General features: G+C 49.4%; 7 protein-coding genes across 7 annotated transcripts; 4 read left to right on the forward strand and 3 right to left on the reverse strand.

Annotated features, from left to right (window-relative positions):
- The first annotated feature begins 6 nt into the window (after window positions 1-6).
- BKA55DRAFT_253643 (glucosidase II beta subunit-like protein-domain-containing protein) lies at window positions 7-2322 on the forward strand. The gene is made up of 3 exons (XM_046185378.1): window positions 7-312; window positions 363-1304; window positions 1353-2322. Exons 1-3 carry the CDS (start codon window positions 219-221, stop codon window positions 2015-2017), a joined length of 1701 nt encoding a protein of 566 aa, XP_046054320.1. The 5' UTR covers window positions 7-218; the 3' UTR covers window positions 2018-2322.
- On the reverse strand, window positions 2204-9635 carry BKA55DRAFT_686055 (armadillo-type protein; the record flags this gene model as incomplete). The annotated part of the gene is made up of 3 exons (XM_046198889.1): window positions 2204-2638; window positions 2688-9516; window positions 9571-9635. The coding sequence occupies 3 exons, from the start codon at window positions 9633-9635 to the stop codon at window positions 2204-2206; spliced, it is 7329 nt and encodes a 2442-aa protein (XP_046054321.1).
- Window positions 9636-10294: 659 nt separating this feature from the next.
- On the forward strand, window positions 10295-11427 carry BKA55DRAFT_559247 (Rtf2 RING-finger-domain-containing protein). Its single transcript, XM_046191943.1, has one exon. The coding sequence runs from the start codon at window positions 10467-10469 to the stop codon at window positions 11244-11246; it is 780 nt and encodes a 259-aa protein (XP_046054322.1). The 5' UTR covers window positions 10295-10466; the 3' UTR covers window positions 11247-11427.
- Window positions 11428-11480: 53 nt separating this feature from the next.
- On the reverse strand, window positions 11481-13983 carry BKA55DRAFT_559249 (uncharacterized protein). Its single transcript, XM_046191944.1, has 3 exons — window positions 13778-13983; window positions 13706-13728; window positions 11481-13657 (listed from the first exon to the last, which is right to left on the reverse strand). Exons 1-3 carry the CDS (start codon window positions 13861-13863, stop codon window positions 11937-11939), a joined length of 1830 nt encoding a protein of 609 aa, XP_046054323.1. The 5' UTR covers window positions 13864-13983; the 3' UTR covers window positions 11481-11936.
- An 817-nt stretch (window positions 13984-14800) lies between these two features.
- Window positions 14801-16982, forward strand: BKA55DRAFT_672418 (beta-lactamase/transpeptidase-like protein). Its single transcript, XM_046197990.1, has 3 exons — window positions 14801-15387; window positions 15434-15815; window positions 15862-16982. The coding sequence occupies exons 1-3, from the start codon at window positions 14886-14888 to the stop codon at window positions 16814-16816; spliced, it is 1839 nt and encodes a 612-aa protein (XP_046054324.1). The 5' UTR covers window positions 14801-14885; the 3' UTR covers window positions 16817-16982.
- Window positions 16983-17309: 327 nt separating this feature from the next.
- Window positions 17310-19038, forward strand: BKA55DRAFT_559253 (BCS1 N terminal-domain-containing protein). The gene has a single exon (XM_046191945.1). It carries the CDS (start codon window positions 17410-17412, stop codon window positions 18982-18984), a length of 1575 nt encoding a protein of 524 aa, XP_046054325.1. The 5' UTR covers window positions 17310-17409; the 3' UTR covers window positions 18985-19038.
- A 218-nt stretch (window positions 19039-19256) lies between these two features.
- Window positions 19257-23664, reverse strand: BKA55DRAFT_590823 (uncharacterized protein; the record flags this gene model as incomplete). The annotated part of the gene is made up of 5 exons (XM_046195146.1): window positions 19257-20890; window positions 21592-22188; window positions 22239-22525; window positions 22572-23129; window positions 23183-23664. 5 exons carry the CDS (start codon window positions 23662-23664, stop codon window positions 19257-19259), a joined length of 3558 nt encoding a protein of 1185 aa, XP_046054326.1.
- Between the last annotated feature and the right edge of the window lie 740 nt (window positions 23665-24404).

The raw sequence follows: 24404 nt of genomic DNA on the forward strand, positions 1-24404 counted from the left end.
TAGTTATTCTTTTTTTCGTCCCCCACCTTTAGTGCCCTTCTCCCCCAGGCACGGATTTACTTCCGCGTCTCAGATCCTCCCGAACATTTACCGCCCAGGGGAGCTTTTACAGTGGAGACCCCTGGAATGCTCCTGTCCCGTTGTTATAGCTGACCTGGCCAACTCTAACCTCCAATTCCTCCCCAGGAGCATTGCACATTACACAAACACCAGAAAAGATGCAACATCCGAATTCGTTGGCGCTTCTGGGCGCTATTTACGCTTTTACTCTGGCTGCTGCTGGCAGTGTGCCTAGAGGTGTTGGCCCAGAATGTAGGAGTACTTGGTGATCATGAAGCTATACGGAGCTAACAGGTGTTTAGTTGCTTCTCACTACCAGGGCGATGAATTCTCTTGCATCACCAACGCAGCGATCAAATTGAGTCTTGACCGAGTCAACGATAACACGTGCGATTGCCCTGATGGCTCAGACGAACCCGGCACCGCTGCCTGCGCCAACCTCGATCCTCTCTCCCCCGAACAACCTCTCGCCGGCTCCATCACCGGCACCACAAACACCACCAATGCCCTCCCTGGCTTCTGGTGCGAGAACAAGGGACATATTGGAATGTATGTTCCGTTTCTCTACGTCAACGACGGCGTGTGCGATTACGAGCTCTGCTGTGATGGGTCAGAGGAGTACGGTGGTGTAGGCGGTGTCAAGTGCGAGAACAAATGTGCCGAGATCGGAAAGGAGTATAGACGATTGGAGGATGAGAAGAAGAAGGCTTTACAGAAAGCTGCGATGAAGAGAGGTGCTATGGTTCAAGAGGCCAAGGATCTGAGACAAAAGGTTGAGAGAAAGGTGGAGGACTTGAAGAAGGAGATTGCAGCGCTTGAAGTCAAGAAAGAAGACCTCGCCCAGAAGCACCGCGACGCTGAACAGCAAGATAAGGGGAAAGTTGTCCGCGAAGGTCCCAGCGGTGGGAAACTCGGTGTTCTCGTTGGTCTTGCCAAGACACGCGTCAACGAGCTCAGGGATACTCTGGACAAGGTTGTCAGCCAGCGTGACGCTCTCAAGGAGCGAGTCGGTGAACTTGAGGAGCTTTTGACAAAGTTCAAGACTGACTATAACCCCAACTTCAATGATGAGGGTGTCAAGGCGGCGATTCGATCTTTTGAGGACTATTCGGCTCGGCGGGTGGAGAGCAAGGAGGAGGTTGTTAGTGATGAGGATGTTTTGAGTGTTCTTAAGGAGGATGGGGAGGGTGGTGGTATTAATTGGAGTGAGTTTGAGGAGGGTGAGGGAAGTGATACTGATATCCGTAAGTCAACTCTCCTAGAAGATGATGTGTTCTTTGCTAACGATTTAGTCTACAATTTTGAGGCCTACCTCCCTCCTCCCGTTCGAGCTTTCATCCACAACTCTCTCGACAACCTTCGTGTCTGGGCTATTACAAACGGCATCCTCGCCGACAACACATCCCCCGGCAAAGAATCCACCCTCGTCCGCGCAGCCCGTGAAGCCGTTGACGCTGCCAAGCGCGACTTCTCCGACAAAAAGTCCACTCTCGACGTCGAACAAGCCGATCTCGATTTCGACTACGGTCCCGACGATATCTTCCGCGCCCTCAAAGACAAATGCGTAACCCTCGAAGCAGGCGAGTACACCTACGAACAATGCTGGCTCGGCAGCACCAAGCAAAAGTCCAAAAAGGGCCACGGTCAAAGCAACATGGGAAATTTCAAGCGCATTGACCGCGAAATGGCAGACGAAGAAGACAGAATCGACGGAAAGAGTCTTGGACGCGGAGAGAGGATGGTGTTGCGGTATGAGGATGGTCAGCAGTGCTGGAATGGACCGCAGAGGAGAACGGATGTTTGGCTGGGATGTGCGGAGACGGAGGAGTTGTGGAGGGTCAGTGAGAGTGAGAAGTGCGTTTACAGGATGGAGATTGGCACGCCTGCTGCTTGTGACTTTTCGAGATGGGATGTTGGAAGTCAGCCCAAGAAGCCCAGATCTCGAGATGAGCTATAGGCAGCCAGCGGAGGGTTAGAATGTTGGGAACAATGTTGATTAAGATAGAATACAACACGACTCGGTTTGCATGAATATTGTAACGTCCAAGAAAAAAAGTCCCTGATATCAACTCCCCAACTCCCGCACCTTGAAGCAAATAACAACCCCCTCCCCTCATCTCAGCAATTCTCTTTTCTGCAGAATCTACCAGAAGCTGCACCATCCTATGTAGTGCTGACACAGATTCTCTAGCTTAGTAGCCTCCATGATTAGCTTGTTGACCTGCGCAATGACATCCAGCTCCTCGTTGTTCTTAAAATCACGACCCGTAAGCTTCTGCTGCACACGGTCCAGCACCTCCACCGCCCTCGCGTTCTGGCTCTCTACCTCTGGTGCGCCGCCGTTTGTCATGGCTTCAGCCGCTGAACTGTTTGTTCGGGCGCGTGCGCGTGTCTGGATTGATGCTTCGGGCGCGTTGAGGAGTTCAGAGGGTGCGACGTCGCTGTCGAGGATGGATTGGCGACGTGCGCGGACACCGCCGGGGACGGGCATGGCTGTGTCGTGGTTGGAGTTGAAGTTGGGGCCTGTTGGGGATGCGGCGTTTGTGAGACGCCATGTAAGGAGAGGATCATGGATGAACTGGATATGTTAGTATGAGATGTATCAGTTTGGAGAGTGGACGACTTACCGCTTCGAGAACAGCCATGACGCTCTCTTTGTTATCTCGTAGAACCCTCATCACGTTCTCGCATGTGATTCTAAAGCTACCCTCAATGTTGCTAACCTCCATAGCATAAGTTAACATGCGAGTAAGTCGGAAAGGAACCCTCTCCGGGTATTTCTCTCTCTTCATCGCCACCTCGAAACAATCACCGAAATCGATGTGGATGATCTTTCCAGTGACGCGGTCAAGCATCAAGTTGGAAGGATGACGATCACCCAACCCCAGGATATATCCCACCATGGACATGACACCGAGAGAACGAGTGTAGTTTGTTCGCCTCTCAAGCCAAGCCTCAGAAGACTTTGACTTGAGCCAGAGAACACGGTACAAGTCCTGTCCGGTGGTGTTGTCGAGCGCATAACCAAATACCTCGACTTTCTGCATCAAGGTAAGGTTATCGTAGTCGGGCGCCATCTGGAGCATGATGCGGTGTTCAATGTTGAGCAGGATCTTGCGACTCTCACGATACTCCCTAATAAGAACGTGCAGAGTGTCGCTGTTGGGAACCCACCCGAGCAGACCGCTATTCTGCGAGAGCGGGATGGCAGGGTAGCGCTGGATGTTGAGGTGGCGCTTGAAGCATTCCGAGTCGTGGGCGAGGAGGGTATTGCATAGGCCGAACAGCTGCATAACTCGTTCGTCCTGACGAATATCCTCGTGGCCCTTTAGCAGGAAGGCGTACGACTTTCCGTCACTGCCGTTGACGTTGAGCTTTCGTGGACGTTGCTTAGAGTTGATAACACTAAACGTTGTGTCAAAGGACATTATCCTCACGATGGGCTGTCCGCTCTTGTATGTTCCTGGAACTGCTAGGTCCAAGTTCTTGGCGTTGAGAAGCTTGGGCGAGCAGTACGTCAACTCCAGGGTGGTAACCTGAGGTAGCTGCCTACTTATTCTGCGGAATACCTGATAATACAGATCCCACGCCTGGTTCAGGTCGTTGACGTCTTGACTTGTCTCGTACTGTCGGCACCAATCTTGCGCTTCCTTGAGATCTCGGCCGAAGGCTTGTGCGAAAGAGATCTCACGAAGAGTCTCAGGGCCGCGCTCTAAAAGTTCGTGAAGAGGCTCAAGTGTCGCAAACATCCCCTCAATGTTGTGATCACCAAAGTACAAACGCGAAGCTTCTTCCAATCCCTCGTGCCAAAGCTCATGCCATAAGACAGCTACGCGAATCAGTTCATGACTGACCGTGTCGGCTTGGGCGACCAGGTTTGCGCTGTGCTGTCTCATGCTGTCCATAATTTGAGCTGCAGAACGAGATCTACGCGTGTTCTGCCAAGATTTCATGGCGACAGTGAGAGGATAGACCAGAGCCTGAGGATGAGCTCGTCCGACATCGGCAAGAAGGTTATGCACTGATTGCTGAACCCGTTTGTTAGGTTGGTTGATTCGTGCAATCAGTTGAGGAATGACTTCGAGCCATGTGTCGACGCTGACATTAGCAAAGCCTTCGGTAACAGCTACGTTGACATCTGCACTTCCACCGTGAGTGAACCAGAGTGTTAGCAGTCGGAGGGTATCCTGCAGCGAGCTTCCCTGTGACAGTGCGATAGACTTGAAGAAACCCTTGACAGCTGGGACAACGTGGTCAATCACCATATTGTGGTCCGTCTTCGACAAGTGTCCTTCGTTTCCAGCTGTGAGGGTCTGCACAATCTCAAAGTTGGCCAGTGCCCAAGCATGCCAGGCCTTGTACCATCGGGGATTGTACTTGGTTGCTTGAGAGTAAGATGTGAGAATATCCTGGACCTGAGTGTATTGCCAATCATCCTTGTTGAGCGCAATCAGCCACTCTCCCTGTCGCAAGTAGCACTTGGCCAACAAAACTGTTTGGTCATACAACGCACGCTGGGTCTGTGGGCTCATGAGAGCAGGATCCATCGGGTTCTGGAATCCATAGTCGCCAGTGATGTTGACGTCGCTACCAGCCTGAGCATTCAGATGAGCCTTAGCAACCTCCAGACGATGCGCAGCATCATTAGTAAACTTGCGCAGACAATACAGCGTCTTCTCCGGAATGTTCGACTTCTTGTTGGCAGGCAGCTGCTGTCCAAGCTCCCACTGGTACTTGAGCACAGCATAGATGACCTGTGCAGCCGGTGCGGTCCTGGGTCCAGGCCCTGGTTGTCGCTGCTCATTCCAATAAGGAATCGTTGATATGAGAGGAGCGTCAGTCCCAATGAGTTGCTTGAGCGACTTCTCAGCCAGACCCATTCGTCCAGACTTGCGGCAAAGGTTGGCAAACTTGATCCACATGTGCATGTTCTCGGTCGGTGCAATTACTATGGCACGTAGCCTGAGCATGCGCTGCCAAACCTCGACGTTCCTCTGACAGCCCTTCAATCGAGTCTCCCAAGTTCGTCGCATGATGGCCTGCTTCTTCTCATCGCATTGCTTGTAGACGATGAGCTCCTCAAGCTCAGCAAGCATTTGCACTCGAACGACGACCTGGTATGCACGATTGTACGACTCACTAACCAACGCACTCAACTCGGTATCCAGGCCTTCACGAGCTTGCTGCACGCAGGCAATCGCCTCGCGGAATTGGTTGCGATGGAGTGCCAAAATCGCACCGAAGAACGATCGATCGGGTGAGTACCTCTTGAGCGATGAGAGATAATTGTCCATGGAATCCCACTTGTTCAAGCCCCACGCAGCAGCTGTAGCGAGAGGCGCAATCATTCTCTGGACCTCAGGCGTAGAGTTGGCCCAGGTGCTGCCAGTCAAAGAAGCCAAAGCCTCCCACTCTCCCAAAGCATGCAGACAACGCATCTTACCCATAACAATGTCAACGGGTATCGCCTGATCCTCAGGCACCTCCTCTTCACGCTTTTCATAAAACGCCAGCGCCTCCTCCCAGCGCTCCAGCTTCTCAAACCAGGTTTCTCGCAGCTGGATGCCTTCCTTATACAACTGAGCTTTGCGGAGAATACCAATAGCAGCATCGGACTGTTGGAGCTGATTGTTGATAACGATCAGAGCTTCGACTGCGCCGCTGCTCTGGTCTTGGAGGAACTCGAGTTCCTTGTAGTGCAAGGCCTTTGCGTACGCGTGACAGCGAGCTGCCTCCCTACCGAGAACTCGAATGTCGATCGGCAAAGCCTTGTCGTCATGCTCCATAAACTCGGCGAGGTTGAGTAGGAGGCCAAGCAGATCGGGCGGGACGTTCTCGGATTTTATAGCGCTCTCAATGTTCTGGATGAGCTCGTCTTGGAACTGTTCATAAAGCTCACTCCAGCAAGACACGAAAGCTGAGTTGAAGAGCTCTCGAGCCAGAGGTAGATACACGCTGGCGAGGCTGGCGCAAGCTCGAAGAGCATGGTTTGGTGATTCGGTAAGCAGCGTTGTACTGAATCGTCGCAGCCACTCTTGCCAATCCTCCTTTGTGGATTTGCCCTTAGTGTCCCAAGCAGCCTTCAAATGAATTGCATTCATCTCCAGCTTCTTGGTGCCTTGATCCGCAAAAGGAGTCTCGTCTGCGCCATCAGCAAAGCCAGCTCCAGAGCTCAAATCCTGTGGCAGAACCTCTCCCTTCTGAAGTTTGCTCACAAGCAGTTCGTAATTGGAGTGCTGGATCTGGTGCTGATTGATGGTCTTGTTGACAGTACCCATAAAGTGTAGATAGTCTTTGCCCAGCTGTTGGATGAGCGCACAGAGCGTATCTAGAGCAGCGGTACGGAGTACAGGCTCGCCCATGTCCAAGACACGTGTGAGAGGGTGGATGATCTTCGCAGCGTAGTCGTTAAGGTTCACTTGGCGAGAGATCTTGCCGATCGTATCGATCGCCTGCTTTCTGATGAATGTAGGCTGACCCTGCTTCTCGAATGTCCTAACGATGACGGGAATAATGAGATGCATGTACTCCTCAGCGCTGGCGCCAAACACCAAGAAGGCGTGCATCACCCTCTCGGATGGTGTGCGCTTGGCTGAAGTATCCTTGTCGAGAACACCAAGCATCAATGGTAGCAAACCGGCAAGGTAAATCTTGAATTCACCCTCAAGCGACCTCGAAATGGCCTCAACCAGGGACAGAATCGTAGTCTGTAGTGATGGTGAGGTATGCCAGTACTCCTGCAAAATCTCGACAATTGACGGCAGGTAATTTCTTATATGTTGTCGTACAATGCTGACGAGAGTGGCCAGTTGGTTGAAGTAAGACTCGAGTCTCGTGGAGGTCGCCGATCGTATCACCTGTAGGAATGCCGGTATGATTCTATCAAGGAACGAAACACACTCCAAGCCCAGTGTGCGGAAGATATTCATAATCGCTTCAATCACAGCCGCGTGGTGCTGAACCAACGAAGAGTCCTTCAGGATCTGGAGAAGAGCATTAATCACAACAGTCGGGAAGTACTCTTTGTTAGAGGGTGTCAATCCGGTCATCATGAGAGAAATGTCTGTTAGTTGGTTGGCCTCGCCACGTCCGGAATCGGGAGTTCGTTCTTCGGCCTGATCTGGTGTCAATAGTTGAATCATTTTTTGCCATCGAGCTAGATTTACCTGGTGTTTGTAAGGATCCAGGGCACCAAGAATACCCATCAATTTGATGGTCTCCTGTCGCAAGGGCACGCGTTGTCCTTCGGTCCTGATGATGCTTTGTAGAATTTCGAGCAGTTGTGGGTATTCGATATATGGTTGAATGACATATCCTGAATTGCTCGCAAGCTGTCCCAGAGCATGTAGAGCAGCCTCTCTCTTTGCGTTGGAGCTCTGATCCTGTAACGCATCAAGAATGATAGGCATCAATCGGTCCTTGTACGGCATCATATCCTCACCACCAACGGTAGCAAGCTCACCAATAGCCTTGAGAATGGTGGCAGCAACAGAAGGGTTGCTGTCCTTGGCTTTGGGGAGAAGTACTGAAATCATGGGCTCAACATAGGGCTTGATGAGCGATTGCGCGTTTTGGACCAAGAGGCTCAACAGCTTTGCGCTCTCCTCCTTATTGCGGGCGACATCAGAAAACTCGAGCTCAGTAAGCATCTGAATGAGAGTCTTGCGGAGCGAAGGAATGACATATGCTGGATTGTACCTAGCCAAGCGACCAATAATAGATATGGCGACTTCTCTGATAGAGAAGACCTCGTCGTTGAGCGCAAAGAATAGGATGCGGATGTTTTCGGCCTTGGCCAAGTGTCTGTCAAATCGTTCGTCAAGAGCCGCCAGAACTGTCCGCCTGATATTCGGTTCAGGATCTGAGACTCCGACAGTGAGAAGTTTCTCTATCACATCACCCACAACCTGAAGCGCATGGTAACTGGTCTGGTTGACGATTGGATCGCGAACGTATAATTGGCAACATGTCAAGGCCGCTGCCTCACGGATTTCTGGATCCTCGTCTTCAACATACTTGATTGCGACGTCGCGGACAAACTCATTCAGAACATGTCCGGAGAAATCGAAGCTCCCGAGAGTGTTGAGCGCCAACTTGACCTCGGCCCGTCGGTGCTCATAAGCATGGGGATCCTTTGCGTCTTTGGGAATAATAGGGACTGAGCTGAGAGTATTTGGTTGTGGAGCACCAAGCGGTTTGAATGGTTCACCGCAGAGAACTACGCTGAGCATATCGAGTAGTCTCTCCTGGATCGTCGGCTTGACTGGTGGGATGTAAAAGGCCATGTCGACAAGGGCTTGTGTGAGCTTGGGGGTGAGGTCGCATGCAAAGATGGGATCCAGAAGCGCCTCCATGTATTTGCTTAGGGTCTGGCCGACAGCTACAGCAAGGCGACTGATGCAGTCAAACACAGGGTCGACTGAGCCCCTTTTGCGAGACTGAAGGCTAAGACCTTCGCGCACGTAGATTAAGACACCATCAAGGTATGGAGCAATAGCACTCTTGACCGAATTGGCAATGTTACCAATCGCAAGGAAAGCGTCGTTTCGCTCCTTGTCCTTCTTCAACATGCCGGACAAATATACCATGAATTTGTGTAGCCAAGTGTGCGCAAAGTCGGCTGGCGAGTAGCTGGCAAGGTCTGGGATCAAAAGAACCACAGTCTTTCGAATAGTCGGATCTCTATGATCCTTGTGCCTAAAGACAATTTCGCATGCTTCTTGGTAGTGTTCCTGCATGTACATAGCTCCCTGCTCAAGCAGTTCCTTCAACACCAGTAACGATCCGTGGATCGATTCGACAGTGTTCACCTTGAGACCGGATTTCGACTCGTTGTAAATCTTATTCATCCAGAGTTGCTTCATCTCTTGGTCTCGTTCGCGAAGGATTCGGAAGCAGGCGCTAACTGTTTCCGCTGATGTCGCCCGAATAAGCTGTCGAGGGTCTCGGAGTCCTACCCAGATCCAGTCGAAGATTGTCGGGATGTATTGATACATAAGTGTCGGGGCACTGCGGGCCAATTCGCGAAGGACAAGCACGGCACTGTATCGTCGCTCCTCGATGCGGTCGTTCTGCAGCCACTCGAGAGCGGTGTTAACCTCCGAGTCCACCACCTCCGATATCATTGCGCCACCAGGTCGACATAACTTTCCGAGCGCGATCGCAGCTGGTTGCATAGGGTTGATGTCTTTGCCTCGAAGAATGGTCTTGAGGTTCTGTGTGAAACGCGTGTATTTGACGCCGACGTCGACGCCTTCGAAATCGATGAGCGCATCGAGGGCATAAATACCCCCGAGTCGCTCGGACGAGTCGTTGCCATGTGTGATGAGCTGTGTGATCCTGTTGTTGACCGCATTGTAGAAGACCTGAAATTGTTCGGGGCTAAGGTCTCGATGGCAGACAGCTACAAGCTCGCGAAGCTGCACGGCGGATCGTTTTCGCAAATCATCGCTTGTTCTGTGGGAATATTAGGCCCCTTTGCCCTACCAACCGTCACATGGTGAAACCGACCTTGATTTGAGAGCGCGGGAGATGTTGTCCAGCCGGTCCAAGGCGACCTGCTGTGCTTGCGCCATGATGCCGTCGCGGCACTGGTGTGAGAGCGATCAACGTCGCATGTACTTGAATATCGAGCGCTCGATCGTGGTCGGGCGATTTCGTGGAGAAGGGTTTGAGGTGGAGGGGGAGATCGTAATTAAGCTTCGAGCGTGGCTACGCGTGCACGTGTTGTTTGTTGTGAAGGCGACTGAGACTTTACTAAGATATGAATACTGAGAGGAGATGCTCAGTTCTGTTGGACGCTTTCGAGGGTAACGACCGGGGTAGGTATTAAGAGAGGTGCATAGCACCGGGGAGGTTGAAGTTGGAGGTTGATGAGCTTGGGTCGGGCGGAGGTCATTAGATGGATCAAGTTTGGAAATGGCGGGCCAGCGGTGGAGCCCTACCGAGGTGTCATCACAGTGCCGATAGTCATCAGTGGGATCCAAGCAGCTTCGTTTGAGAGGGTAATTCAATTATAAGAATAGATTTTCTAATATATTTACACTAATAAAGCACGAATACTCATTGAATTGTGATTTCTGGGTCTTTTTATACATTTTGTAAAAGAAAGTACTGAGCTTAACTATGCAAACTGTACCGTAAATTCCAATCGTCATACTGTACCACTACTTCAAGCTTGCGTCGTCCTTATCCTCCTTATCGATAAGCGCCATCTCGGCTCGATTCTAGGATTCGCCTCAGTCTTCCAGAACTCATAACTTATTCATCCACATCACCTTTCTCACGCCCATCTCTACTTCTCGTGCTGCCAATCCCAGTCACTGCGGATCCCGAATCACTGCGTTGATATCATCTACCGGATCCATCACCTTCCACGATCACGCGACGACGCCAACTCATCAATCATGGGTAACGACGGCGGCTCCATCCCCAAGCGTCGCGAGCTCGTCAAGAATGCGGCGCGCGCTCCAACTACTTCCGAACTCAAAGCGACAGCCCTCGAATCGCTCGCTCACGCTTGGGCGCACTGCGCTCTCAGCGGCGAACCCCTCGACGTCGATACTCTTGTCTCCGACTGGCGCGGCCGTCTGTACAACTACGAAGCGATTATCAAAGGTCTTATGCCCTCCGATGAACCAGTTGATATCACACCCGCAAGCTTGGGTATCAAGTCACTACGAGATGTGGCGAAGCTGAAGGTTTCCAAGAATGGTGACAAGTGGGTGTGTCCCATCTCCATGAAGGAGCTTGGCCCTGCTGTCAAGTCTGTCTACCTTGTACCTTGCGGACATGTTTTTGCAGATGTCGCTATGAAGGAGATCCAGGAAAAGGCATGTCCAGAGTGCGGCGCCGAATTTGAGCAAGACAACATCGTTCCACTTCTTACAAACTCCGAGGCGGATATTGAGCGATTGGAGAAGAGAATCGAGAACCTCAAGAGCCAAGGACTTACACATACCCTGAAGAAGGACAAGTCGGAAAAGAAGAAGAAGCGCAAGGGTGATGATGTCGAGAAGGAGGACAAGGCTGCCAAGGAGAAGATAACAGAGGATGCTAGAATCAGCGGTATCAACAATTCATTTGCGGCTTCGTTAACGGCAAAGGTATTGGCTGAACAGGATGAGAGGAATAAGAGGAGAAAGCTGGTGGCAGAGTCTGCGAGACGGGAGACTGCTAGAGGCTGAGAATAGGACTACAGTACATAATGATACCCAAAATAAATGAAGTCTCGCATGAACAACAAGCATTGGAGGCTCTACCTTATACTGGAAAGGTAAACGGAGCGTCAGAAGTGAAAGCCAAAGTTTAAGCAGACACTATGAGTTTAAGAATAAATGAATCGTGCAATGGGAGTTTCTTCATCGGGGAATCTTGAGTATTATTGCACAAATTTCCCATATTATATCTAGGGGAGGCAATAAAACTTAGGACCTTAATCCTAAATAATAAAAAGATTTAGATAAATTAGCCTAAGTTTAGGGGCCTCTTTGATGAGTTTATTTTGACATCCTCTTCTAGTCTGATGTTTTCTTGCTCCCTGGGGTATATGTACTTAGGGTAACTAACTGCAATCCAATACAGAGCTTGAGAAGCCAGAGAAAACATCATTACCAAGAAAGAAGTTTCTACTGAATTGAACAGTAGTGCAATCGTAAGATCTATATGCTGGTGATTCATTATGAAGAATGAGATATAGCAAACGGTCGCAGCAACGACGGTGTTCTGTTTCACGACCAAACCAGTCATGAAACGCAAAGGAGAATAATCATCGGACATTAAAGCAACAAAGTCTATCAACAAACAAAACATGGGTATATGATGCATAACAGCATATCTAACAAACTCCACTATAGTCATAACAACCATCAAATACTTCAACATCTCAAAAACTCCCTCGTCACCTTCCACGACGTCTCCCCCGGCTCAGGATCCCGAAAGAACGTAACCCAAATGCCACCCTCATCCGCCGGTCCAATAAGCGCATTCTTAATCCTTCTACTCTCCGGCACTCCATACGGCGACTCAAGACTGACAGATTTAAGCGCCGCAGAATCGAGATGCTGAATACCTTCAAGCGCTGCTGAGATGGGCGACGCAGGTTCAGGCGTAGGAGTAGGAGATGAGCGACTCGACGCCAAACTGCACGGCGAACCAGAGAGAATCTCTTCAGGTGTTGGATCGCTGAACGATGGAGGCGGTGGTGGTAAACTGGGAGGATTTGAGATGTCGACTTTGATCTTTTTGGGATCACAAGTAAAGAGGTCGAAAGCAGCGTTTGCTTCAGCAGATACTTCGCTCAAACCACTTGGACTTGGAGCTATGAAGGGATCCATTGTAAAGTCAAGATCGAGAGGGTAATCGACTTCTGATTCCTCAATCTCGATGATTCGCGCGGCAATGACGGCTGTTTCGCGAGCGTGCCACAGATTCTCTCTGCGATTGCGCATTTGGTTCCGGGTAAGAAGTTTAAGCGCTGCGCGTCGCAGGAGAGGATGACGACATTTTATAGCTGTCCAGTACACAGGTGGTATAATCTCCGTTTCGAAGCTAAAAGGCTCGAGTTTAGCGTTGGAGGGGACGGAGCCGATAATGGTTGATGCGAGAGTGATGATGTTTGCAAAGTTGGGTATGAACTCATCGAGCTTTGTGTCGCCTGTGTCCAAGGTGGTGGAAACCCAGATGAGAGTCGACTGGTGGTAAATGCGGAGAACGTTTAGTGAGTTCTCCAGAGAAGGGGATTGAGGACTCATTGATGTCGTGACGGTGAATGCAGCGTGCCATCGACTCAATTGTGAAAGAAGGCGTTGCTGCTCATTCTGAAGCTTGCGAATCTCTTCTGGTTCTGCATTCGGATTGTAGATCGGAACTCGAGCGCTTGTGCTAAACTGCAAGCTGTCATCCAACAGCAGATAAAGAGCATATCGAGCTTCTTCAATGCTAGCGAAAACAGCGGGCATGTCGCTCCAGCTCCGTAGGTGTGCGGGTATAGGCGCCGGTCGGCTGCCGAAGAGAAAGCTCGAGAGACTGAGACGAGCATAGATAGGCACAAGGGAATGCTTAATCATCTCCATAGCCGGTGAGCGCCCATCACCAAGAGTAGAGAGAATATGCCGTCCTTGACAAATATGCATCTGTGCAGCTGTATCGCGATCAATCAAGAACTCAACACAAATAAACAAGACACAAACAAGCAGCGGCACAACAGAAGGTTCACTCCTCTGTCCCCAATTCCTCAGCGAAGTAATCGCATTTCCATACTCCCTAAACGCAAACCGTGTATCAATCTCCCTCAGACTCTTACTCTGAACCTCAACAGCCTCGTGTAAACTGCTAATAGCAAGAATAGCATGTCGAACAGCTGGTTCGGTGGAACTCATCTTGAGAACCACGCCGCCCCAGAAACTAGCATCGATAGGACCAGAGAGGACTTTCGCAGTGCGCAGGCGATAATGATCAAAGGCGCGTACTTCTTGGGGTGAGTCGAAGCCTGGTGTAGGAGAGAGTGACGTAGGTTCTGGGGAGGAGTTTGGGGAGGGACGGTAGCCGTCGCATTGACGACCTGTTTTGATACATCGTAGACAGTAAGGCTTGGCTTCTGCGGGTTGTTAGAACAAGATTGGATGGATGTATGGTGCTTGTTTACCATCGCATTTTACTTTGCGTATTCTGAAGAGTTGTTAGTGAATGATTTACGCGAGCGAGTGGTTTAACGGACTTGCAGGTGATGCAGCCAGTGCGTACTTTCTTACTACCCTTTCGGCCTGAAGCCTTGGGTGGTGATTGAGACGGGATTGAATACATGAGCTAGTATGTCTTAGGGCTGATAAAGTGACAAAGCTGAGAATGAGTCCGAGATCAAGAGTCCGAGCCAAAGAAATGAAAGGAGCTTCGTGGATGAACGCGGTGCCTTTATTTGCTTGGGTGCCCGCTGTAATTGTAGGGGCCTAGGCTGAATCCTTTCCCCCGCAGTGGTTGATGATCCTTGCTTGATCTTGACGCTGTGCTTACAAGCCCCTCGGCAGTGTATGGAGCTTATTTGCTGCAGAGGCGCTGGGATCAGATTCTAAATGGATTGGGGCGCAGCAGCTTGACGAGGATGAGGCGGAGCTGACGAAGGGTATAGCCGGATAGCCATGATGGTGATTCATGATGGAACTTCGTGATGTTATAATTATTGACAAAGATAATAACAATTTGTTGTATTGCTTCAGCTCTCCATCTGGTTAATTAGACAGCAACATCGCGGTTGTTACAGTGGCTGTCAGCATTGACAAGATAGGGATAGATTGGATATCTGCCAAACCATCCGCTCCTGTACTATGAATAGTTAATGTGCATAAAATTAAACTTCAAATGAAACCGTCAAACCTAGTAATTATGAAAAGAAGAAACGAAACCCAACGGCTGTCAATATCCACGATAACCACTCAACCCCCAGCGCCTCAGCCTTATAGTACCCCATCATAGCTCCAATCCTTCCACGCAACTCACACTCACCATTGATTGGTCCGCTCGGACTCATACCTCGGACTCAAATCGTAGGCGCAGTCAGACGCTAAATCCTTCGAAAACACTTCTATTTCCTCATTCGGCAATGTCTCTGCTCGCACTCACTGTCCGAGATTAAAGCCAAGATTCGTAGTGATGATATATACAGAATATAATGAGATTTTTCAAGGTTTCAGCCTTGGGAGGATTTACGCATTGAAATCCGAGATTGAATTAAGCTCTGATGATCCTCAAGCTGATGTATATAAGTAACATCATCAGACGTATCAATCATGTCTCTACTCATCCTTCGTTGACATCTCATTCTTTTCATAATGCCCTCTCTTTCAAAAATCGCAGCTGTAGCTGCTGTATCCTTCACCCTCATCGACGCAAAAGCCTGTCCCCCTCTGGGCGCCGTCTTCCCAGCACCCCAAACCCCCAGCCAAAGCTCCCTCGTTAAAAAAGCAGTATCCATCCTCGAACAAGGTTTCGATGCTCAGTTTGGTGCTCTATTCAACACCTCCGCTCTCTCCATTGGTGTCAAGTCCCTTCACGAGGATGAGCCTTTGTTTACGTATCAGTGGACACCGCCTAACCCCGGTGAGGGCGCTGATAAGATAGATGAAGATACTATCTTTCGAATTGCTAGTGGTTCGAAGCTTTTTACTGCTTTGGCGGCGCATATTAGTGATAAGATTGATTTGGAGGCTTCGGTGCTGAAGTATTTGCCTGAGTTGAATAAGACGGCTGGGGATGATGATATCTTTTCGTTGAAGTGGGAAGATATCACCGTTGGATCACTTGCTAGTCATCTTTCAGGAGTTGGTGTTGATAGTAAGTCACATTTGCATGTTCAACTTACTTAACTGACAGTGAGTAGTGGCACAGGATCTTGCAATCGTTGGTTCCGCACCGTGGCAGCCATACGGTCTTCCTGAGATCCCCAAGGGCAAGGGTCCTAACTGCTCTGGCCTGCCCGGAACTACTCCTTGCACCAGGAAGGATCTTCTTGAGCAGGTCAACCTTCGACCTCCGGTTTATGCTCCCTTCACCAACCCCATATACTCCAACATTGGCCATGCTCTTCTCGGTCTTGTCATCGAGGCTGCTGAAGACATGCCTTTTGAGGATGTCATCAAGCGTGATATTCTTGATGTTGTTGGTATGAAGCATACTTATGTCGACAAGACGCCTCCTACCGATGATCTCTTCATTCCTTACAAGGAGCCTACGTGGAACGCCACTCTTGCTGTCTTTGACTCGTAAGTTAGATTTTCAGACACGCTTGTTCTCACTGACTGTTTTAAGCGCTGGTGGCATGTTCTCGTCCGTCTCGGATATGCTCCTCCTTGCCGATGGCATTCTCAGCAACAAATTCCTCACACCCGTTCAAACCCGCAAGTGGATGAAGCCCGAGGCCAACACCGCGTCATGGGGCTACCAAGTCGGCGGTCCCTGGGAGATCCTCCGCGGTGACAACATCACCTCCGACGGCCGTCTCATCGATATTTACACAAAGAGCGGTGATCTCGGTCTCTACCACTCTCAAACCGTCTTGATCCCAGATTACGACATCGTCATCTCCATCATGTCCGGCGGTCTCGAAGCTTCCGATAACCCCTACGTCACCGGCACAATCCTCAGCGTCGTTCTCCAGACCCTTCTTCCCGCCATCGAAAAGGTTGGCCGCAATGATGCCAAGGAGGCTTTTGTAGGTGATTATGAGGACAAGGAGACCAACTCAACCATCACATTCACAATGGACAGCGGTCCGGGTCTCAAGATCAAGAGCTGGCAAATCCGCGGTTTCGATGTCCTTAACAACATCGGAAACTACAACTTCAACGCCCTCGAGTCCAACGCCTCCACAAAGACTCCCTACGTCGACGCCCGCGTGTATCCCAGCAACCTCAACAAGAAGGGCCAAACAGCATGGCGCGCCGTCTTTGACCGTACAAACTCTACTGTCGACGCTGAATACGACAGCGCTTTGTTCTTCAAAGACGGAACTTGCCAGACATGGTTCCAACAAGATCGCATGGTTTACGATTATCTACCCCTGGACCTGTTTGTTTTTGTTGAGGGTGAGGAGGGTATTAGTGAGGCTGTGAGAAGTCCTGGTTTCAATGTTACTTTGACAAAGGTACGACAACCCGCGGAGAAGAAGGCGGCTGATGAGAGGAATGCTGCTGGTGAGATGGAGCGCATTGGAGTGCTTGGTCTTACGCTTGTGGCTGTTGCGACGTTTATGAGCATGTTCTAATAGGTTTGCAGGTCAAGTCCGGTTCTGGATATTGAAGAGCGCGTTGATGATCAGCGTGGAATTCATAAGACGATGACGTAATTTGTATATATCGTTCCTATACGGGATTAAATCTACTAATTGAATGAGCTGCTCAATTTGATCCAGCTTTAAGTGAAATGTTGATCTCGAAGGCGCAAATGTGCTAGTGGTTTTACAGCTGGTAGTCCAGTTGATCTTAATTATAGATTAGGTGGTACTCACACCAAAAGAACCTCCTACGCAATTCAATGGATGCCTAGATACCTGAGGGAATCATCTCTGACTCATACGGAGTGGCTTGAAAGCATTAAACAGTTGCGTCCTCTGTCTCAAAACCCCGCCGCCTGGTCAATATGGATCTCAAAATGGTGATTGATCCCGGCGCCCTGATGCGTGATTGGCTCTCGCGTATAACCTTCTCAAGATAGCAGGTCTGTAAACTTGGCCTATGTCATTCACAAAATCAGGCAGTAAGGCTGTATATAATCGAAAAATGATAAAAATGACTCCAGGAGGCTCAATTACTTTAAACTCTTCATCATACAGTAATCAGCAAGGTATCCTCACCCAAGATGGAAGACCAGCAAGATAGCATCATGAGCCAAGGCCTCTTCATCGGCCTCTTGGAAATGATATTTCCTGGCATGACATATCTCCCCTACTTCGCAGCCTTTGCTTTCTTGATCAAATATGCTCTCGAATCTTGGTCCGAATCCATTACCGCGCGCTTCATCTCAACCGTCGAAATTCATGCTCAGGATGAAACATACAACTATCTTATGAACTGGGTCTCCCGAAACAATATCTCGCAAGATAACTATCGCCTCCAAGCTTCCGCTGCACTGAATAACTCCTCTTTTACTTGGTCAGATGAGCAGGATGACAAACCTGACGTCGATGATGACGAGGAAGATGATCCTGTGGGCAGACAGATCAACGAGATGCGGTCCAAATCAACGGCATCTCTCAATAACGCTAAACCTCTGTACTGGACGCCAGCTTTCGGTACACACTTCTTTCGATATGAGGGCCGTATGTTAGCGTTCACTAGATCACTTGAGAGCGGAAACTATACATCTACACCGCGGCAGCCTGAGAAACTTGCCATATCTTGCCTTGGCCGAGACGCCACGGTACTCAAACGCCTGCTGTACAACGCTCGCATCGACTTTTGTGAGAAGCAAAAAGGAAAGACTGGTATCTTTCGAGCCACCAAACCATATAGCGAAGATGAGATGTCTTGGACTCGATGCATGTCGAAAGCGACGAGGCCTATGTCTACAATCGCCCTGGACGAACATCTTAAGCAAAAGCTCATCAAAGACCTCCGGAGATATCTAGATCGTCAGACGAAACACTGGTATGCAAATCGGGGCATCCCATATCGTCGCGGTTACCTCTTCTCAGGTCCTCCCGGTACCGGTAAAACGAGTCTAACTCTCGCGGCAGCTGGACTTATGGGCCTGGATATCTACATGGTTAACTTGAACTCCCCCCGCATCAATGAAGATAGCCTTGCGTCTCTCTTCCAGAAGCTGCCATATACCTGCATGGTACTACTTGAAGACATAGACGCTACAGGATTAGCGCAGAGACGTAGCGCAGATACAGCGACGATGGGATCCCGAGGACGGAAGAAAAAGAGTGCAGAGCGCCTCTCACTTTCAGGTCTTTTGAACATAATCGACGGCGCAGCTGCTCAAGAGGGACGCGTTCTCGTCATGACTTCAAATCACACCGAGAATATTGATCCAGCTCTTATTCGGCCAGGCAGAATCGACTTTACCATCAACTTCCAGCTCGCTACATCAGAAGCAGCTGAAGCGCTCTTCGCTCAAATGTACGATGCGCCAGATATAGACCATGAGTCGGAAAAGAAGGCGGTAAAATCTTTGCGGGATCAGGCACGGGAGTTTAGGGATAAGATTCCCAACCTTGCTCTTAGTCCTGCAGCTATTCAGGGGTTCTTACTTACCCATCAGGAAGATCCTGATGGGGCCCTTGCTGCTGTTGATGAGTGGGTACAAGAAACACTGAAGCAGAAGAGTGTTGCAGTTGAAGAAGTTGCTCAGTCTGAAAAGGAATACACGGACTCTGAAGACGATGGCGATAGTGATGGGGACTCCAATGCTTCTTATCACAAATGATAAGTAGTTGTAATAATAAGTGTTACGTTGTCAGATAGAAAAGTGTAAATAAACCTTCAAAATGAAGATTACCTATCTATGTCTCGTTTCTTGGCCTTTGCGGCTTTGCCTCATTGAGCCTTAAGTGTCGTGTATTATCAAACACCATTTGAACCTTTTCGACGTCTTTCTGAACAACAGAGGATCTAAGAAGATGCTTCTTGCCCCTTTAATAATCGTTCGAAGTTAAAAAAAAACATAAATAAAAATTCAACAGTCAGATGATGTACTGATTACATAGGCATAGAAATACCAAGACGCTCCGTGAAAGGGCTATTCCAAATCCCCGTCGAGTTCAAGTCCTTATAGACAGCCAACCACCTCTCCGACTCAGGATACATCTTCTCCAAATCCCCCTTTCTAACAGTATCCAAGTCCAACCCCCAATGAACCCTAACACTCTTCCCCTCCTCTCCTTTACACAACTCCTCCCTCATAAACTTCAACAACTCCTCCCCCGTCGTAACCCCAAACAACATATCCATCTCCACCATCATCGTCGTCCTCCCCTGCTGCGGCGCCAAAAACGCAGTAGACTCTTTCACAAACCGCAGAGCAAACGGACCAGCCAGGAACCATCTTTTCTCGCTAGCTGCTTTTTGGAATAGTGCAAGGATGCGGTCGACGATGGAGACTATGTTTTGGTTGGCGTCGAAGGATAGTTCCATGGCGTAGGCTTTTACGTCGTCGACGGCGCCGATGTTGAGGACTTTGAAACTCTTGTCGATGTAGTGCTTTACGGGGAGGCTTTTCATGGCGGTGGTTATGATACCGGGACTGTGGAGGGGCCAGCGATTGAGGATCCAGACGAGAATGTCTTCGACCCAGTGGTGTTGGGCGAGAAGGCCAGCGAGCCAGTTGGGGAATCCGCGACTGCCTTCGGGCTCTGTAGCGTCCGAGATTTTACGGATGGTGGTAACTGCGATGTTACGACCCAGTGTTTCGTAAGGATTCAGGTCGATTTCGAAGTAGTGATCTTGAAGAGGCTTGGAAGCAAGACCCCCTGCAAGCTGGGACTTGTAGTCTTGCCAATTTGTCAACGAGCGGACCTCACTTAGGAAGAACGTGGGTACCACTTCGATGATGTAAGAGTAGACGAGACCCAGGCAGCCCATAGCGATGAGCGCGGCTTGAAACCAATCATCATCCTGCTTGAGTTCCTGAGCATCGCCCGGGACGAACTTGGCAGGATCAGTGATTCCAGCCTTTGGTTCGATCTGATAAACAGTTCCAGTTTCTGAAACCAAGATAATCGCGCGGACAAGACTGGCAAGGTTTCCAGAATCTTTACCGCTTCCATGAGTGCCAGTTGATATAGCTCCGACAAGAGTCTGTCCATCATACGCACCCATAGTCGCAAGAGCTTTACCCATGTTATCAAGCTGCGAGTTCAAATCCTTAATCGTGATTCCACTCTCAACAAGAACGTGGTCAGAAGCTTTGGAAGGGTCCTTCAAAGTCTCAGAGTTCAACTTCAGAAACTTATTCATGCCATGAGGATCAAGAAGAATCCCATCAGTAGGACAAATATTCGAGAACGAATGTCCCGAACCAACAGCCCTGACATTCAATTTCTGTTCCCTGCCATCCTTGACAGCTTGAATAAGGTCTGATAGACTCCTTGGATAGCGTAAGGATTTGGGAGTGCATTTTTGCTGGCCGATGCAATTGGCCCATGAGTTCTTGGGGGGAGGGCGAGGTCTGAAGATTTCTCTGCCAGACTTGGGAACACCTTCAATGGAATCTTTAAGATTTTTTATTTCTTGGAATAATTCACCGCTGAGGGAGGGGTCGATTGTACGACGATGTACTTCCTCAGCGAGAGTAGTGTTTGTTGGATCATTGTCGAACTTTGCAACGAGATCTGCTGCGGATAGATTTTGGAGGTCCATTATGAGGTGAGTTCAAGAGAAGATACCTTATGATGAAGAAAATGCGGTTGCTTAAGAAAACAAGATCTATCCTCTGGGTACTTTATAACAGTTTCATGGTTGTCTCTTGGGCCTTTCCCCAAGAATAAGAATAGGCCGACTGAGACATATTGCCTAAAGCTCCGGTCCTCATTGGGTAGATATACGGTGACTACGCAGCGCCACAGCCGAACTAGCGACTCGGCACTTCTGAAAACGAGGGACTGCAGAATCCATAGCAGGCTAGACCATTATATGGATCAGCTGAGTGTCTGAGAGTATGAAGAGCTGAAAATCCATGCAAAGTTATCACATTCGAAGGGGTTTTATCACAAGCCAGCTGTAGATCTAGCTCTTCGGAGATATTCAGCTTCCAAAGTGGTATCGTATGTCTGCCCGTGTGGCTGATGTTGGCCTGATTTGGAGCGGCTGAATAGTTCAGCTCGCCACATCAAGAATCCAGTCCTAGATTTGCACATCTTCAAATGGGACCTGGGAGCATAATCTTGGTTCTTTTTCGGTAAAGTAAGTCATGTCAATTATTGAGATCTTAGTCTCATCATATGAACAAAATCATGTACAAGAATAATTAATCCAACTAGGCCCAGCCCAGCTCCTCATCACTGCTGTCCATTAAACCCCGTAAACCCATTAACACCACCCAACGTATCAAAACCAGGATATATCTGCCCCCAATTAACAAACTCCGTCTGCGGCGTCATTCCCCCCGTAGGAATGAGTTGCTCAGGCATCATCTGCGGATACATAACCCCATTATTCCAAGCCTGCACATCCGCCCCATCCATCCCCAGCATCGGCTGCATCAACTCGTCAAACCCAGTAGTAGGAACAACTTCCCTCACCGTCTCAGGAACTTGACTTCCCCGTAAGGCAGTTCTGACAGTTCGCACACTATCTCTATGACCGAGCATCACACTACCGCTCTCTTCGGATCCATCGTCCATCACAACGCCGGAATCAGGTCTAGGCATTATACCGCGGGGTTTGCGGACGCTTTGTGTTGCTTGGGAGCGGATTATGTCGTTCTTTTTATTGCTGCGGTTTGTGTAGGGCATGCTTTGAGCGTTGGCGATGCATTGGTCGAGTGTTTCGACGAAGCATTGGTAGAATTTTGTAGAGAGGGTTTCAAGGGTTGCTGGGTTGGAAATTTTGTCGAGAAGGGAGTATTTGAGCTGGTCGAACGCTTCTCGGTACTTGGATTCGACTTCAAAGTGCTCGATCACAGGAGTGTATTCTGCTAAGAATCAGCCCTAACCCTTCAAAGGACGAGGAGTGGATACTTACCATATGGTCGAACATCACTATCATCATCATCAGGGAATACGATGTTCCAGATTTCCTTCCACTGAACCTCAGGAGAAGTACCGCTCGCTCTCTTTCTACTTAACAGCTTCGTCGCTGTCTGGGGATCAATACCGCTCTCGGCATCAGCATCAGCGATGTCGCACATATACTCCTTTGGCAAACGTTGATGATCACGTAATTCCTTTCGCGTGGGAAAGTCGCGACTACAGCGATCGCAGACAAAAGCGGAGGGATCATCGCGCTTATGCTGCTTAACAATGTGTTGCCTTCAAAATGTTAGTAGGTATCTTGGCAAAGAAGGGATCGACTGACCTGAGCTCTGCGAATTTGGGGAAATAAGTCATTGCGCAGCTATGATGATCCCTCACGTTGAACCTATGAGGATTCCTCTTTCGGAATGGGCAACTCAATCGAAGATTTTCATCTTCCTTGGGATTCGGTCGTGAACGCTTTGTAGGCAAGTATCCTGAGCCTTCACCATCGCTAAACTCATCGCCTTCGTCGTCACGTCTCCCCTGCTTCTTCCTCTTTCCGCCTCGACGATCGCCATTAGCGTCTTGCGAGGGTGTAGAAGAAGAGCTTGATGTTGACATTGTATGAGATAATTGCCCATCTGAAGCAGATTGCCAAATATGTTGGCTTATGTCTTGGGTGAAATTGGATACGAGGCTTTGAACCTTGTCTTGAGGGATTGAGACGTCGTTGAGGTCGACGCCGTAGATGACCTGAAGTGCGTAATTGAGCACTGAGTTTGCATCCTCTTGTGACAAATCTTCAGAGTCATCTTCATCATCATTAGAAACATCATCTGTGTGATGTGACTCTGTCGTGGGCGTAAGAACCCTCTCCTCTTTGACGAAAGATTCTGTACTGGGGCTGCGAACGTAAGCGACACGATCACACGGAACCATCGGAAGACTCACCTCTCAGGCTTAACCTCTTGAACGACCGATCTGGGATTCAGCTCATTCAAATTCCTAATCTTGATATCAAACTCGGGATATCCCGTGACAATCGCATCATCATCCTCATTAACAAACGTCGAACAAGTTCCATTCGACGGATTATGCCGATGACAGATGCGACTCGCAGGCCGCGACCCATCCAGCGTCGCAGCAGCAAACTGCTCCTGGATCGAACTCGCATACGTCGTACTAATCGGACTCGCCAGCGTAGAAAGCGAATGCGTCGTCGCAGAATCAGGCACATTCGCCGAAGAGATGCTACTCATAGACGACTCCGTGGGTGATCGAAGCCGAAAAGCTCCGGGGGTGAAGTGTAAACTCTCAGGTACTTTTTTGCCATGGCGTTGGTTTAGAGTAGGGAATTTGGAAAGTGGCGCGTCTCTCATTCGGAGAGGAAGATGGTGAAGACCAGCTTCGCCGATGTGGTTATTATCTGCCATTGTTGCGATGCGTTTTAAAGAAATGGAGAAATTCTGGAGGCGTTTGTTAGTTCAAGGTGTGCATAAAGGCTGACGCCATTGAAGGTGTTTCGGATGTATTAAACTAACAGGGTGAGATTAAAGGGATATTTAATGCGCTTGTAATACAGATGAAACAAGGGAAAAGGAGCGTCGTGAGGAAAAAGACGATTGAAGGAATGAATTAACCCGGCAGGTTTGACAATAATTATGATCAATGATCTCTGAAACCGAAGAAAGAATCAGGGCGTCAGCAGTGTTATAATAATGGAAACAGATTGAAAAAGGGAGAGTCAAGTCGGACATCCGTTTCACCTCATCTCACTTCGCACAGGTTGCCTCGCCTGAAGCCTGCATCCAAAAGTCCTAGACTCTCGATCTAATTGGCAAGGCCGTTTATTCTGGTCCACTGCGCTGGTATGAATGGGGTAAGACTAGAGATGATCCTTGATGGCGGTAAGTTCTGATTCGCTCGTGATGACCGTTGTTGCATGGGCTGTGTTGCTTGTTTTCCAGGCACCAGAAAATGGAACTGATGAACTGATCAGCCCTACGAGTCCAATGGTTCGCTTTCGGGTCGGCGTTGGGGGCTGATGCCATCGTGTTCAATTTACCTCCCCAGTCTGACTGACGTGCTGTCGCTTATCGAATGCAGACGATGTGGCATTATCGCTTAAATCTGTGAGTAACAGTAGCGACGCACAGCATAATGCAAGCAATTC

Source organism: Fusarium redolens (genome assembly GCF_020744475.1).
Source record: "Fusarium redolens strain MPI-CAGE-AT-0023 chromosome Unknown BKA55scaffold_3, whole genome shotgun sequence".
NCBI classification, from domain to species: domain Eukaryota; kingdom Fungi; phylum Ascomycota; class Sordariomycetes; order Hypocreales; family Nectriaceae; genus Fusarium; species Fusarium redolens.

Coding starts and splice junctions, on each gene's coding strand:
- BKA55DRAFT_253643 (XM_046185378.1), top strand. CDS start 219: ATGCAACATCCGAATTCGTTGGCGCTTCTGGGCGCTATTTACGCTTTT. Junction 313..362: donor TAGAGGTGTTGGCCCAGAAT/GTAGGAGTACTT, acceptor ACAGGTGTTTAG/TTGCTTCTCACTACCAGGGC. Junction 1,305..1,352: donor GGGAAGTGATACTGATATCC/GTAAGTCAACTC, acceptor CTAACGATTTAG/TCTACAATTTTGAGGCCTAC.
- BKA55DRAFT_672418 (XM_046197990.1), top strand. CDS start 14,886: ATGCCCTCTCTTTCAAAAATCGCAGCTGTAGCTGCTGTATCCTTCACC. Junction 15,388..15,433: donor TTCAGGAGTTGGTGTTGATA/GTAAGTCACATT, acceptor GACAGTGAGTAG/TGGCACAGGATCTTGCAATC. Junction 15,816..15,861: donor ACTCTTGCTGTCTTTGACTC/GTAAGTTAGATT, acceptor GACTGTTTTAAG/CGCTGGTGGCATGTTCTCGT.
- BKA55DRAFT_559253 (XM_046191945.1), top strand. CDS start 17,410: ATGGAAGACCAGCAAGATAGCATCATGAGCCAAGGCCTCTTCATCGGC.
- BKA55DRAFT_559249 (XM_046191944.1), bottom strand. CDS start 13,863: ATGTATTCAATCCCGTCTCAATCACCACCCAAGGCTTCAGGCCGAAAG. Junction 13,729..13,777: donor ACTGGCTGCATCACCTGCAA/GTCCGTTAAACC, acceptor ACAACTCTTCAG/AATACGCAAAGTAAAATGCG. Junction 13,658..13,705: donor ACGCAAAGTAAAATGCGATG/GTAAACAAGCAC, acceptor AACAACCCGCAG/AAGCCAAGCCTTACTGTCTA.
- BKA55DRAFT_559247 (XM_046191943.1), top strand. CDS start 10,467: ATGGGTAACGACGGCGGCTCCATCCCCAAGCGTCGCGAGCTCGTCAAG.